At 49.6% G+C, this 12,330-nt stretch overlaps 1 protein-coding gene across 1 annotated transcript in view; it reads right to left on the bottom strand.

Moving 5' to 3' along the window:
• LOC104915311 (uncharacterized) overlaps positions 1–10,189 on the bottom strand; it is a 31,844-nt gene extending 21,655 nt beyond the window's left edge. The window contains exons 1-16 of the mRNA XM_085213358.1: positions 6,519–10,189; positions 6,215–6,318; positions 5,897–6,022; positions 5,587–5,681; positions 5,127–5,238; positions 4,728–4,814; positions 4,391–4,495; positions 4,002–4,151; positions 3,680–3,831; positions 2,833–2,980; positions 2,216–2,353; positions 1,689–1,865; positions 972–1,127; positions 723–824; positions 507–609; positions 96–155 (exon numbers count right to left, since the gene is read on the bottom strand). Of these exons, the coding sequence (XP_085069484.1) occupies positions 96–155; positions 507–609; positions 723–824; positions 972–1,127; positions 1,689–1,865; positions 2,216–2,353; positions 2,833–2,980; positions 3,680–3,831; positions 4,002–4,151; positions 4,391–4,495; positions 4,728–4,814; positions 5,127–5,238; positions 5,587–5,681; positions 5,897–6,022; positions 6,215–6,318; positions 6,519–6,780 (2,077 nt within the window). The 5' untranslated portion in view covers positions 6,781–10,189. The remainder of the gene's footprint in view (positions 1–95; positions 156–506; positions 610–722; positions 825–971; positions 1,128–1,688; positions 1,866–2,215; positions 2,354–2,832; positions 2,981–3,679; positions 3,832–4,001; positions 4,152–4,390; positions 4,496–4,727; positions 4,815–5,126; positions 5,239–5,586; positions 5,682–5,896; positions 6,023–6,214; positions 6,319–6,518) is intronic.
• Positions 10,190–12,330: the final 2,141 nt, after the last annotated feature.

Raw genomic sequence — 12,330 nt, 5'->3', positions numbered from 1 at the left:
GCTTCTGCAGCATTTCTTTGCAGTAGGCCAAGGCACGCTGCCCACACTCTGCCCCTGCACCCAGTCCCAGCACACACAGCACTGCCCTCACTCACCTCTGCAGATTTCATTCAGCTTTTCCCGACTTTGTTTCCCGGAGTGCTGCACAGCCAGCCCTAGGGAAAGAGCTCTCATTTGACCCCCACTCTCCAACACGCTGCCAGGAGCACAGATTGCAGCCCCGCCAGCCCTGCTTCTTCCCTTCCCTTCCCTTCCCTTCCCTTCCCTTCCCTTCCCTCCCTTCCTTCCCTTCCCTTCCCTTCCCTTCCTTCCCTTCCTTCCCTTCCCTTCCCCCTCCCTTCCCTTCCCCTCCCTTCCCTTCCCGCAGGCAGGGACGGTGCCCAAGAGGGGACCTGAGCAAGGCACCCATCGGGGCTACTGGCATGGGCAAGGTGTATCTGGGGGCTGCAGGGCTGCACCTGGCTGTCAGGACAGGGCCCAAAGAGGGACCCACAGGTTGGGCTCACCAATGAATTCCACAGCCTCATATCGCAAAGAGGCCTGAGAATCCCTCAAGTATGGCAGATTCTGCCAAAGGTATTCATCCACCATCTGCCTGTTCTGCTGCACCTGAAGAACACAAAGGCATAGGACTTGCAGACTTTCTCCAGCTGCTGGTGCAGCTCCTTCTGCCAGCATCTCCTTCCCCAGCAATGGGATGGGGACTGTGTGGTTGTCCTTACCAAACACTCCTTGATCTCCATTTTTTTCTTTCTTTTGGCCAGGTGCTTGAGGTTCTTCCACTTCAGGAACTTTGCACACGCTATGAGGGTTTCTCCAGAGACCTACAAAGCAATTGGCATTGGGAAATGGTACCACAGACACAAATCCCAAAAGCTTGAATGCTTGCCAAACTTGCCCTCAATTCCCTGACCACCCCTGGATTGTCAGCACACCCCTGCCTGCATATTGGCCAGGTCTGAAATTCATACCTCTGCAATACTCGGGGTCTCATCACTCATCTGAAAGACCAGAGGGAGCAGGGCCTTGCGCACAGTCTTCTTCATGTTTCTCTTTTGACACCACACTACAGTGTTCATCAAATCCTTGAAGAGGCAGATGGAGCCTTCTCGCACTTCACTTGCCACCTGAGGAAGAAGGAGGACCTCAGCAACACACTCTGATTGCCCATGGTGACCATGAGCATAGGCGTGGCTGATTTGTAGGGAGGAGCTTTGGAGTCACACACTGCACAAAAGCACCATGTGGCTGTACAAAGCAGTGCAACAAGTTTCCAGCACAGGGTGCCTGTGCCTCAGAGTGCTCCCCCAGCCACCCCATCACCTCAAAGCAGAACTCCCGGGGACCAGGACAAGGAGAACACAGGACTGGCCATTGGCAATGTCCCTGGGGCACACGCTGCCTGTTTGGTTTCCATCTCCCTGCTACAGGACTTGGGGAGAATGCGTAGCACTGGTAGCAAAGGAAGCACTCAGCAGTCTCCAAGTCACCTTTGGCAGAAGATACTTTGCATAGGAGCTAGGCTGGGCCACAGCACAGGGGCCTCAAACCACTACCAACAACCAAACTGGAGACAGAGAGAAGGCTGGCTGGGCTACAGAGCCCGGAAGATATCCCACAGCGGTCCAGAGGAGCAAATACAGGCCAGGCATGCATGCACAGAGCTCAGCCTATCACAGCTGACTTACATGATTGAAAAGAGGCAGGAGATCCTCAGCCAGATTTACAGCAATGAGAGTAGCATCATACTTGCCCAGATGAGTCATCACATTTCTGAAGATATTCAGCACCTTCAGAGCAATGGGTGTGTTGGCAAACCGCAGGGTCCCCATGACCTCTGGCAGCAGGACCCTTATTCTTCTTGCCTGTACAAAACACATAGCTTCTTTTGAATCAAGAGGGCAATAGCCACCCTGGCCTGAGAGCTCTGATTACAGAGCATCACACACATGCCTTGCTTGCTGGCAGATGCCACTAGAATTGAGGGCAGGAGAGCAAGGAATCCGTTTCCTCTGTTCAGCCACCCCCTTTTCCAACAGGCCCCCAGGTAACCCATCTGGAAAGTTCCTGGAAATCTCTCCAGGCAGCCACCACGCCTCACCACAGCCATCACCCCAACTCCTTAGTCTCGGGCAGGGGCCAAGGCACAGTGTTGCCCACCACCCCAGCGCCAGGCTGCCAACAGGAGGGCTTCATTTGACTAGGTCCTGCTCACCATCTCAGAGCTCTCGGACAGCAGTACAAGGCCTCTAAGCACCAGCCAGACTAGCGGCAGGCTCTCAATCTTGAGAAGCTGCCGGAGCTGTGCTGGGTTATGCAGCTCTTGCAGGTTCTCTTCAGTGGGATCCATCACCTGAAACAAAGGCAACAGTGAGAGCCAGGCAGAGGCAGCAAGACTCCCTGCACCCTGCAGCTCCTGGCTCCTCTGGCAGCTCAGGGCAGGGCACCAGGCCCGCACAGCCTGGTCTGGGGCAGCAGTGGTTTTGGAGGACCCCATGGTCCCTCTCTGCCCCAGACCCAGCACAACACAGGATGGCTTTTCGGCCTCTTCCTCCTGCCCTCTGACCCCTCTTGCTCTCACACCTTTGAGGACCAGCAAGAGCTGGCACAAAAATGGCACCAGGCGTGGGTGGCCATGAGCTCTTCCTCTCCCTGGCTCTGCAGCCTGCTCAACCTGCACGGAGTCCCTGCCTTTCGCTGGCCCCAGATATGGCCCCAACTTTGCTACTGCCCTGCCCCAGATTTCCAGTCTGGGGAGCAAGGCAGGACAAGGCAGGGATCTGGGCAAAGAGAGCCCTGAAAAAGAGCACGGTGCCTTGTCCAGTAACTCACGGTGAAGCGAAGGAGGCCCAACTCCACTGTGGTGACATTAAAGATCCCACACAGCTCTTTGTCCTGGAAAATGCTGCACAGTTCATCCAAGATCCACTCTGAATTTTCTGGCAGGGTAACTATTCTCTTCCAGATGTCCAGGGTGGTGCTACAAAGCAAGAGCAATGCTATGTCAGCTGGGCTGCCTCAGTGTAGCAAACATGCTAAGTCATTGCCTGAAATGGTGACTGAACACCTGGTGGAAGGTGTCAACCCAGGGGAGCTCAGGTGCAAGAAATGCACCTCAGTCACCTGAAGGGGTGGAGCCAGGATCCATCTTCTCCCAGATCTCCATTAGTGGTTAGCAGTGGAAGCAAGGGTATCTCACTGGAGATCCCTGTAAAGCTCAGGTTTTCCAAAGCTAAGCAGCCTCTTTCCTTTGTGTTTGCATCCATGGCTACTGCACATGAGCTTATGCTCACTTGCTCCAATCTGGGACTCTGGTAACCTGCTGTCATTGCTGTGTTTTCCATTGCATTATAATGCTACACTCAGCCACAGCACCATGGCTCAGGCAGGCCCAGCAGGCCCCAGGCTGTGCTGCAGCTGTAGTCTACCACTCCACTTGCTTGAGGAGGCCTGGGGGCCCAGCCTGGCAAGCAGGAGGGGCTGAGGTGGCCTTCCCTGAGGGGCAGGGCAGGAGCCTGATGGGCTGTCATGGTCAGCATGGGCTGCTGCAGCCCTGAGCACTGGAAAGCATGTGGGATGGAGTGCCTGGGGTGTCCTGCAGCTTTCCTCTGACAGCAGGAGCGTCTCTGAGCTCTGCTCTTCTCATGGAACAAACACGTGGGACTGTCAGGGCTGGTACCTGTCACACTGGGGAAGGTCAGTCAGCACACTCCTCAGCACATCCCTGGGAGACTGGATGGTCAGCACATCCAGCACTGAGAAGAGGGCCTCCTGTAGTGATATGCTGCTGCTTCCCAGGTTTCTCTGGATGAACTCCAAAATCTCTGGCACCTGGTGGGAGGGCATAAGGAGAATGCTGCTGCTGCTGTACTGCAGCCATTTGCCCCCCTGCCAATATTACTGCCATTCCCATTACTCTTTGCTGCTTTAAAATGGCTTTGGATTCCCAAGAGCTGTGGAGGGCAGGGCAGGGCACAGCAATCCAGCCTGAGGCTCCTTACATCCATCATCCAGGTGGCAGGGTCTTGTAGAACCACATCCAGCATCGAGATGGCCCACTCCATGTCCTCAGTGCTGCCCTCTCCAATGGTCTCAAGGGTCATGCAGACGATGTCTGTCCTCTGAGAAGGCTCTAGGAATTTTGCGAATGGCTATGGCAAGAAGGAAGGAATGGGGAGAAGACATGTCAAACTGAGTGAGAGAACAGGGTGTGGAGTGGGAGGACCAGAGGTAAAGGAAAGATGAAGACCCTTGCTTCAGGGTAAATCCATGCCAAAGTCTTGTCTCCCAGCTGTGCCCAAGCTTGTCTCACAGGTACTCCTGAGCTGTAGGCTGCTCTGGGATGCAGGGAAGGGGAGACAGCCTGGCTGGAAAGTTCCTGGCTCCTTACCTCCTGCCAGGAATTGCTGGCGATGAAACTGCTGAGCTTCCAGAGCCGTTCCATGGCCCTTGCCTGCACAGTTTTGTCTTGGCTACTGGCAAAGTGTAGCAGCACCTGTGAGGAGAGAAACTGCTGATGCCCACTGCAGCAGAAGCAGTACTGCTGAACCACTGGCTGGAATCATAGCATCCATCCAGGCTTCCCAAAGGCTGAAGCCAAGCCCTTCCAGGGACTACTGCCACTGTGGTTCCTTGCAGGCTTCTGCTACTGCCCATGTTATTCCTATGCAGAGGGCGCTTATTTTATCAAAGAGAACTCCGGGGGTGGAGATGTGCAATAGACAGACCTCCAAGATATTCTGCAGCTCCTCACTGCTGGAGGTACGATGGCTGACCAGCAACATCTGCAGCATGTTGTCCATAGCATGCATGGTCTGTAAAGAGAACAACAGGTTGTGAAAGTCTTTCAGATGTCCCTCTCACCCCAAGGTAAGTGCTGTGAACCCCTTTGACTTCCAAGGAAGAACACCCGCAGATGCACACACAGCTTGGGAGAGAGAGGCCCTGTGGCCACAAAGCTGCTGTGAGCAGACTGGGCTGTGAGCATTGGGTGTTGCCAGGTCCATGGCAAGAGTGAGAGAGAAGGGGGACTAGATCCAAGACCCTGACTGCGAGGATCATTAGTAATCTCTGTATATGAATAATCCCAGAGGTGTGGGATCTCCAGTAGTTCACCCAGTACATACATGATTGTAGAGGTGAATGTTCAAGACCTCTTTTGGTGGCAGATAGAAGATGGCTTTGAAGCACGCATTTAGAAGAGATCTTATTTCATCCTGCGCAATTGCCTTCACTCTGCTGCAAATAGAGAGACTGTGTGTTGGGAGCAGCGCCTGGATGCCAAGACAGGGGTGGAACAGGTCCTCCCTTGGGCAGGGTTTCCTGGGAGGAAGGTGGAGCCCTGCTGGGAGGCACCTCCTCCACAGGGCTGGCCTTGGCGAGAGGACAGTCCTGATGCCTCCTCTTTGGAGCAAGAGCCGAGACTTGCAGGGAGCTTCAGGGCTTCCTCCAACGTCTGAAGAAGCCCAGAGCAGGGGAGAGCTGAGGGCCTCCCTGACCACATGGGGGATGCCTCCCTGCTAGCTACGGTCAGGGCTGCCAGAATTGTGCTGTTGGGTTTGTGGTGGCAAAACCAGGGGCTGGTACCTCATGGCAGTGATCGCAAGCATGGCGTGGTACTGCACTGCTGTGCGCAGCTGGTCCATTGGCTCATTCTCCATTGGCTCATTCTCCAGCAGCTCCTGCAGAGCAGAAATGGGATAGGACCTCACGCTGGTCAGCAGGGTCACAGGAGCCCCAGTGCCCCCTACCAAGCACCAGAACACAGAGGCACCCTGCGTCTCACTGCTGAGATCTCAGCGATACCCACAGTCCCTCTGCCCACCCCTGCCTCTCAGGATGCCAGTCCCTGGGTGGCTTTGTCACCTCTGCACAACCCCTTGTATCATCCCCTCACCTCGACTTCCTTTGCCAACTTATTTTCACGGCAGAAAACAGCCAGTTTCTTACACAAAGCCTTGTTGTTGTCGATTTTGCAAATGGTGCAGATGCTCTTCAGGAACACCATCTTTAGCATGTCCTTCTGGTGACCACAGAAGACAAGGAGGGAGTGTGAGCTGGGTGAGACATGTCCAGCGGACCCAGAGCATTGCTGGGCTTGGAGCAGTGTGGGACGCCTGGAGGGCAGTAGTTCTGTCCAGCCAGCATCCCTCCTGCAGCCTGAAGGCACAGCCAGAAGGACCATCAGGGGATGCAGGCACAGCCGAGAGTTTACCTCTTCTGTATTCCTGAGGTAGTACTCTATTTTCTCCATGGCCTTCTTCTCATTCTCCCCCATTTCCTCATTCTCCTCTTCAGGGAGAGACAGGTTGTCAGCATCTAACCAAGGAAGAGAGTGAGCAGCGCTGTAGAGGGGCCAAAGGCAGGTGCAAGCAGAGGAAGGAGCTCTGCCCTCTCCAGCCCTGGTCCCGCTTCCCTGGCACAGTCTGCCCATGCCTGTCAGGGCAAGGGGCCCTGGTGTCAAGCAGGGGGCACTCACTGCCCCAGCCCTGCCCACCCCACTGGGGACCCTCACTCACCACCATGGAATGGCTGCACCTCAGTCAATTTGTAGGGCTCCGGTGGAGGTCTGCTCTCCTCGGGAGCTCCACTCTCGGCCCAGGCCACCCTGGGGCGGCTGATGGGTCTCTCCTCCATTGCATGGGATGAGGGCTGAGGGTGGGGAGGAGGCAGCCAAGGGTAGAGGAAAACGACTTGGGCTGCACTCGGGGGCTCCTTGCCAGACCTGCACACTCCTGCCCTGTTGCCTCGCTGTCCTACCGGACACTGTGGGGCCACCATGTCAGTGCTAGCTGTCCCTGGGTATCACAGAGATGAGTCACAAAGGGCCCCTCTGTGACCCACTGCCCTGCCTGGGAGGGGCAGTTGCTGTCAGCTTAGCAACTGTTCTCCTCACAGGCTTGTGAGCTCCAAGGCAGGAACGGGGAAACTTGGGCTGAGAGAACCAGAAAAGGAAAGCCCAGGAGGGTGCGACCCTCTAGTGAGTGACACCAGCAAGCTCCTAAGAACTGACAAGGAGAAGGCTGGGGTACATAACAACATTTTTGCCTCAGTCTTCTCTCATTACTGCTCATCACAGGGCCCTCAAATGCTTGGTTTGATAAGAGAAGTTTGAGAAAGCAACATCCCTCCCACTGTAAGCAACGATCGGGTTCATAACCACCTGAAGAACCTGAACATCCGGAACTCTATGGGTTCTGATGAGATGCATCCCAGAGTCCCAAGGGAACTGGCTGATCTAGTTGCCAAGCCTCTCTCTATGAGATTGGAAAAGTGACAATCAGGTGAAGTCCCTGGTGACTGGAAACATGACAACATCACACGCATTTTTAGAAGGGTAAAAAGGATGACCTCGGGAACTATCGACCTCTGTCTGACCTCTGTGCCGAGAAACATCATGAAACAGATCCTCCTGGAAGTGATGCTAAAGGCACACAGAAGGCAAGGAGCTGGTATGGGAGATGTAGCTTCACTAAGGGCAAATCCTGCTTGGCCAAGCTAGTTGGCTTTTTGTGATGATGTTAGTGCATCAATGGACAAGAGAAGAGCCACTGATGTCATCTGTCTCAACTTCAGTAAAGCCGTTGACACAGTATGATAGAATCATAGAATGGCCTGAGTTGAAAGGGATCTTAAAGATCCCTCCCTAGTTTCAAATCCCCTGCAACGGGCAGAGTCACCAACCACCAGACCAGGCCGACCAGAGCCACATCCAGCCTGGTCTTGAACCCCTGCAGGGATGGGGCATCCACAATCTCCTTGGGCAACCTGTTCCACTGTGTCATCACCCTCTGGGTAAAAAATTTCCTCCTAATATCTAACCTACACCTCTCCTGTCTCCGTTTAACACCATTGCCCCTTGTCCTATCACTATCAGCCCATGTAAACAGCTGTTCCCCCTCCTGTTCATATGTGGTCTTCAAGTACTGAAAGGCTACAATGAGGTCTGCCCAGAACCTTCCCTTCTCCAAGCTAAACAAGCCCAGTTCCCTCAACCTTTCCTCATGGGAGAAGTGCTCCAGCCCTCTGGTCATCTTAGTGACCCTCCTCTGTACCCGCTCCAAAAGCTCCATGTCCTTCCTGTAGTAGGAGCCCCAGGCCTGGATGCAGTACTGCAGATGGGGCCCCACAAGAGCCGAGTAGAGGGGGACAATCATCTCCCTCTCCCTGCTGGCCACCCCTTTTTAAATGCAGCCCAGAATGCAGTTAATGCAGTTGACCTTCTGGGCTGCAAGTGCACACTGCTGGCTCATGTCCAGCTTCTTGTCCACCAGGACCCCCAAGTCCTTCTCCACAGGGCTGCTCTCAAGATCTTCCACTAGTTTCTGTAAATACCTGGGATAGCTCCAACCTAAGTTAAGCACCCTGTACTTGGCCTTACTCAACCTCATTATGTTCCCATGGGCCCACTCCTCCAGCCTGTCCAGGTCATTCTGGATGGCTTCCCTTCCTTCCTGTGTATTGACTGCACCGCTCTGCTTGGTGTCATCTGCAAACTTGCTGAGGGTGCACTCAATGCCATCATCTATGTCATTGATGAAGATGTTGAAGAGCACCAATCCCAAGATTGACCCCTGAGGGACACCGCTTGTGACCAGTCTCCACCGTGACACAGAACCATCAATCACAACCCTTTGGCTGCATCCAGACAACCAATTCCTAATCCATTGAACTGTCCATCCTTCAAATCCATACTTTTCCAATTTAGAGACAAAGTTGTGGTGGGGGACCACTTAAAGGCTTTGCAGAAGTCCAGGTAGATGACATCTACCACCCTTATCTGTCCACCGATGCTATCACTCTATCATAGAACGCCACCAGATTGGTCAGACAAGATCTGCCTTTGGTGAAGCCATGCTGGCTGTCTCAAATCACTTCTTTATCTTGTATGTGCCTTAACATAGCTTGTAGGATGATCTGCTCCATGATCTTCCCAGGCACAGAGGTGAGGCTCAGCAACCTGTAGTTCTCTGGGTCATCCTTTCACCTTTCTTAAAAATGGGAGTAATGTTTCCATTTTCCCAGTCACCAGGGACTTCACCGGACATCCGCTATTTTTCAAATATGATGGAAAGCGGCTCAGCAACCACATCAGGCATCAAACCCATCTTCTCACGCATACTGAGTGTGCTGCTCATTGGATCCTACTTTCTTTTAGTTTCTGAGTACCAAAATACAAATCTAATCCCGAAGAGTTACCATGAATATTATGGATTTTGGATGGAGATCCCATGCCCCTTCTGAGCTCCACACCAATTTTTATCCATTGTCACAATGAAAAACTTTTTCTAACGCCAAAGCAGAACTTCCTGTGTTCAGACTTGTGTTTATGGCCTCCTCTTTCCCCATCTTCAGGAAGGGTCTGTCTTCATCTTCTTTTCATTCTCCAAGGTAGACTGCACTGAAGTCTCTCATTCCCCACACTGAACCAACTCAGAACTCTCCTCTTCCCCAACTACATCCTGTAGTCTATCCCCTTCCCCAAGGCTCACTGCTGCACACTAGGGTCTGTTGTGGGTTTAGAGCCCAAACACATACCCTGCATTCTGTACAGTATCACTAGTCCTAACAATTTGAACTATGTATTACCATGAAATGCAAATCTTATGTGCAGCTTCCAGTACTGAAAATATTAATCAGAGAAATAAATACTTGGGGAAAAATGCAACAATCTGATAAGTGAATTTGTGGCTCTTCTATTCCTTGTGGCAAAGCTGCTACAGGTGGCCAGTGACATAATTATGCTATACTATTATCTTGGTACTGTAGACAGTACCAGAAGCTTTGGTTACCCAGTTATGACAGAAGGGCCACGTCCTTCAACAAATATTCTGGTATGTCAAATCTCTTTATAGAAGAGGCTGTGTTAAGGACTTAATATCTCTGTACAGTGTTAGAGCTACTTCTCTTAGCCTGCTTCTGAGCAGATGGTACCACTAGTTTATTAAAAAAAAAACAACAAAAACCAACCACCACCTATCCACTCTCTTAACATTCAAAATACTTTTGTAACTGGAAAATATTTCAGTGATTTCATTCATCTGTTTAATCAGATTAAGAACATTATTTAACACTGATGCCATGAAAGCATTAGCCACAATGCTTTTTAAGCGATATCAAAGGTTTCTATTATCTATATGTTCTGCAAATACATATAAGCAGTCCACTACCAGTGTCCACATGATTAAACAAACTTACCTCACTCTTTTCTATGTGTTTTCAATTAATGATCTAATCCTGAGACACAGCCATAATACTGCTCCCACTGAGCACAGCATGTTCAATTTCTTTAGCTGCCTGTAAGCTGATCCTGGTCTTCCTGTAAAGAAACTATAAATGGGGATCTGTAAGGGAAGCCAGAATAACATCTATTTTCTAGTTTGTAAACCAGAAAATTGGGAGCCCTAGACCTGTTAATACTTAACAAGCTCTGGCAATGTGTACAATATAATGTTTTTTTAGTGTTATTACATTTGTAATACATTTGTTTCCTCACCAATCTCTCTCATTTAGCTTGACTTCATGCACTATGCATTCTCAAGAGTACTTCAAGTTCAATCACATATTAGATATTTTCCTGGAAAGTTTTATATTCTGTCAATCTTTGTGCACAGTCTCTAAGCTCAGGTCTATTCAAGTGGAGTTTTGTTGCTGGAGAAAAATGGAGACAGATATTTATGGAATGGCATTATCTGTCAGTATTCTAGCGTGGGAATATTTGACTGTTGTTATGTTTAATAAATTCCCACTATTGGCTACTGTTCAATTTAGTGTCCCTGCTGCTTAAAGTGTCATGAAAAATAATCCTTCCTTTACTGATCTGCACCAGTGGAGGATGTTGGAAACATTGGCAATATCAGTAACAAATGGTTGAGGAAACAACTATACTGCCTTTATCTGCTATGGAACCTCACAAAGCCTTTCAGTGGATGAAATGGTATTGTCTTTTTTCAGAGCAAGGAAAGAGGACATACCCTGGGAAATGAACGCACAAACAGATGAATTCACAAACACTGAAATTTAGGCCCCGCTATCTAGCTATGATGGTGAAATGAATGTTGTTGTTTAAGATAAGACACAAATAGGATGGTGTGTGGACCCACTGGAGTGTAACACTGCCCACTCCTGCAGTAGTTCAGAGTGGTAGAAATAGGGTGAGCTCTGGACATCTCAGACCAATGTGCAGACTGTCTTAGATCACTCCAGTGACCCCTCCAAAAAAAACCAAAATGGTCAAAAAGAATCAAAATCATTCACATTTTTAAGGGTCTACTTGATGTGTGAGTTTTAATCTGCAAATGGTGCAGATTTGTATCTTCCTTTTCTGTCCATTTCTTTTAATAGTTAACCTTCTTGTTACAGCACATGCTTTTCCAGTAAGATGTTGAGCTTAGTTCTTGTTCACTGTTTTTTTCTGTCTGTCTCTCCATATATTCTGTATTATCTATCCATGTATGGAGCCAGGCTTTAAAGCTTAATGGAGTGTTGGAGCTAAAATGTAACGTTGTTGATTAGTTTGTATATATTTTTTTGCTATAATTTACTGAGGTAGATGCTGAATGTGTATAAAACATGACATAATTTACTGTCAGGAACGTCAGACTATTTTGTTAAACTGACATATATCTTTTATATATGAAAGATATTTTGTATTCTATTGTTCTCTGTACCTACCTTTTTGATTTAAAGGGAAAAAATAAAGTAATTTAATTGATTAAATCTAAGTCTTACCAAACCTGAAGTACTGAATCAGAACAAAGAATTCCTGCTGCTTAATTATACAGAATGCAATATAATTAGATTTGGTTTCTTCCTAGTTTAATTTAATCTATTCCCTTAGGATAGATCCATCCACCATATTTAATTTAGCTATAAAACACTTTAGTAAATATTTTCCAAAAAGGAAAACTTAATGAGTTGAATATACATATTGCAAGCTTCCTATTTTCCACCCTTTAGTTATATTAAAGTTTTTAAGGGTAAAAGTAGACATCCAGAAATGCTCTTGGGATTGAAGAGTATTTGCTTATTGATCTAGGCACAGCGCAAATCCTATTGAAATTACTGGAACCCTTTGCTCCGAAGCTGTCCTCAGTAACAACAGCCTACATTTTGCTCTACTTTGGTTCCAGTTTCCATTCTGGGAAATTTTCTACTGGAAAAACTTATCGGACTTCTATTAGGAATGGATTATCTCCATGACAGTTCTGTCACAGGGAACCTGCTTTGCCTGCAGGGCTGGACTAGATGATTCCCAGAGGTCCCTTCCAATTCCTATGATTCTATGATGTGATTCTGCGATATGCTGTGATATAATTTTCCCCTTGGATA

The sequence above is a fragment of the Meleagris gallopavo genome, chromosome Z (assembly GCF_905368555.1).
Source record: "Meleagris gallopavo chromosome Z, MGAL_WU_HG_1.1, whole genome shotgun sequence".
Taxonomy (NCBI): domain Eukaryota; kingdom Metazoa; phylum Chordata; class Aves; order Galliformes; family Phasianidae; genus Meleagris; species Meleagris gallopavo.
The sequence above is the reverse complement of the archived record's forward strand: the minus strand, read 5'-3'. Positions and strand labels throughout refer to the sequence as shown.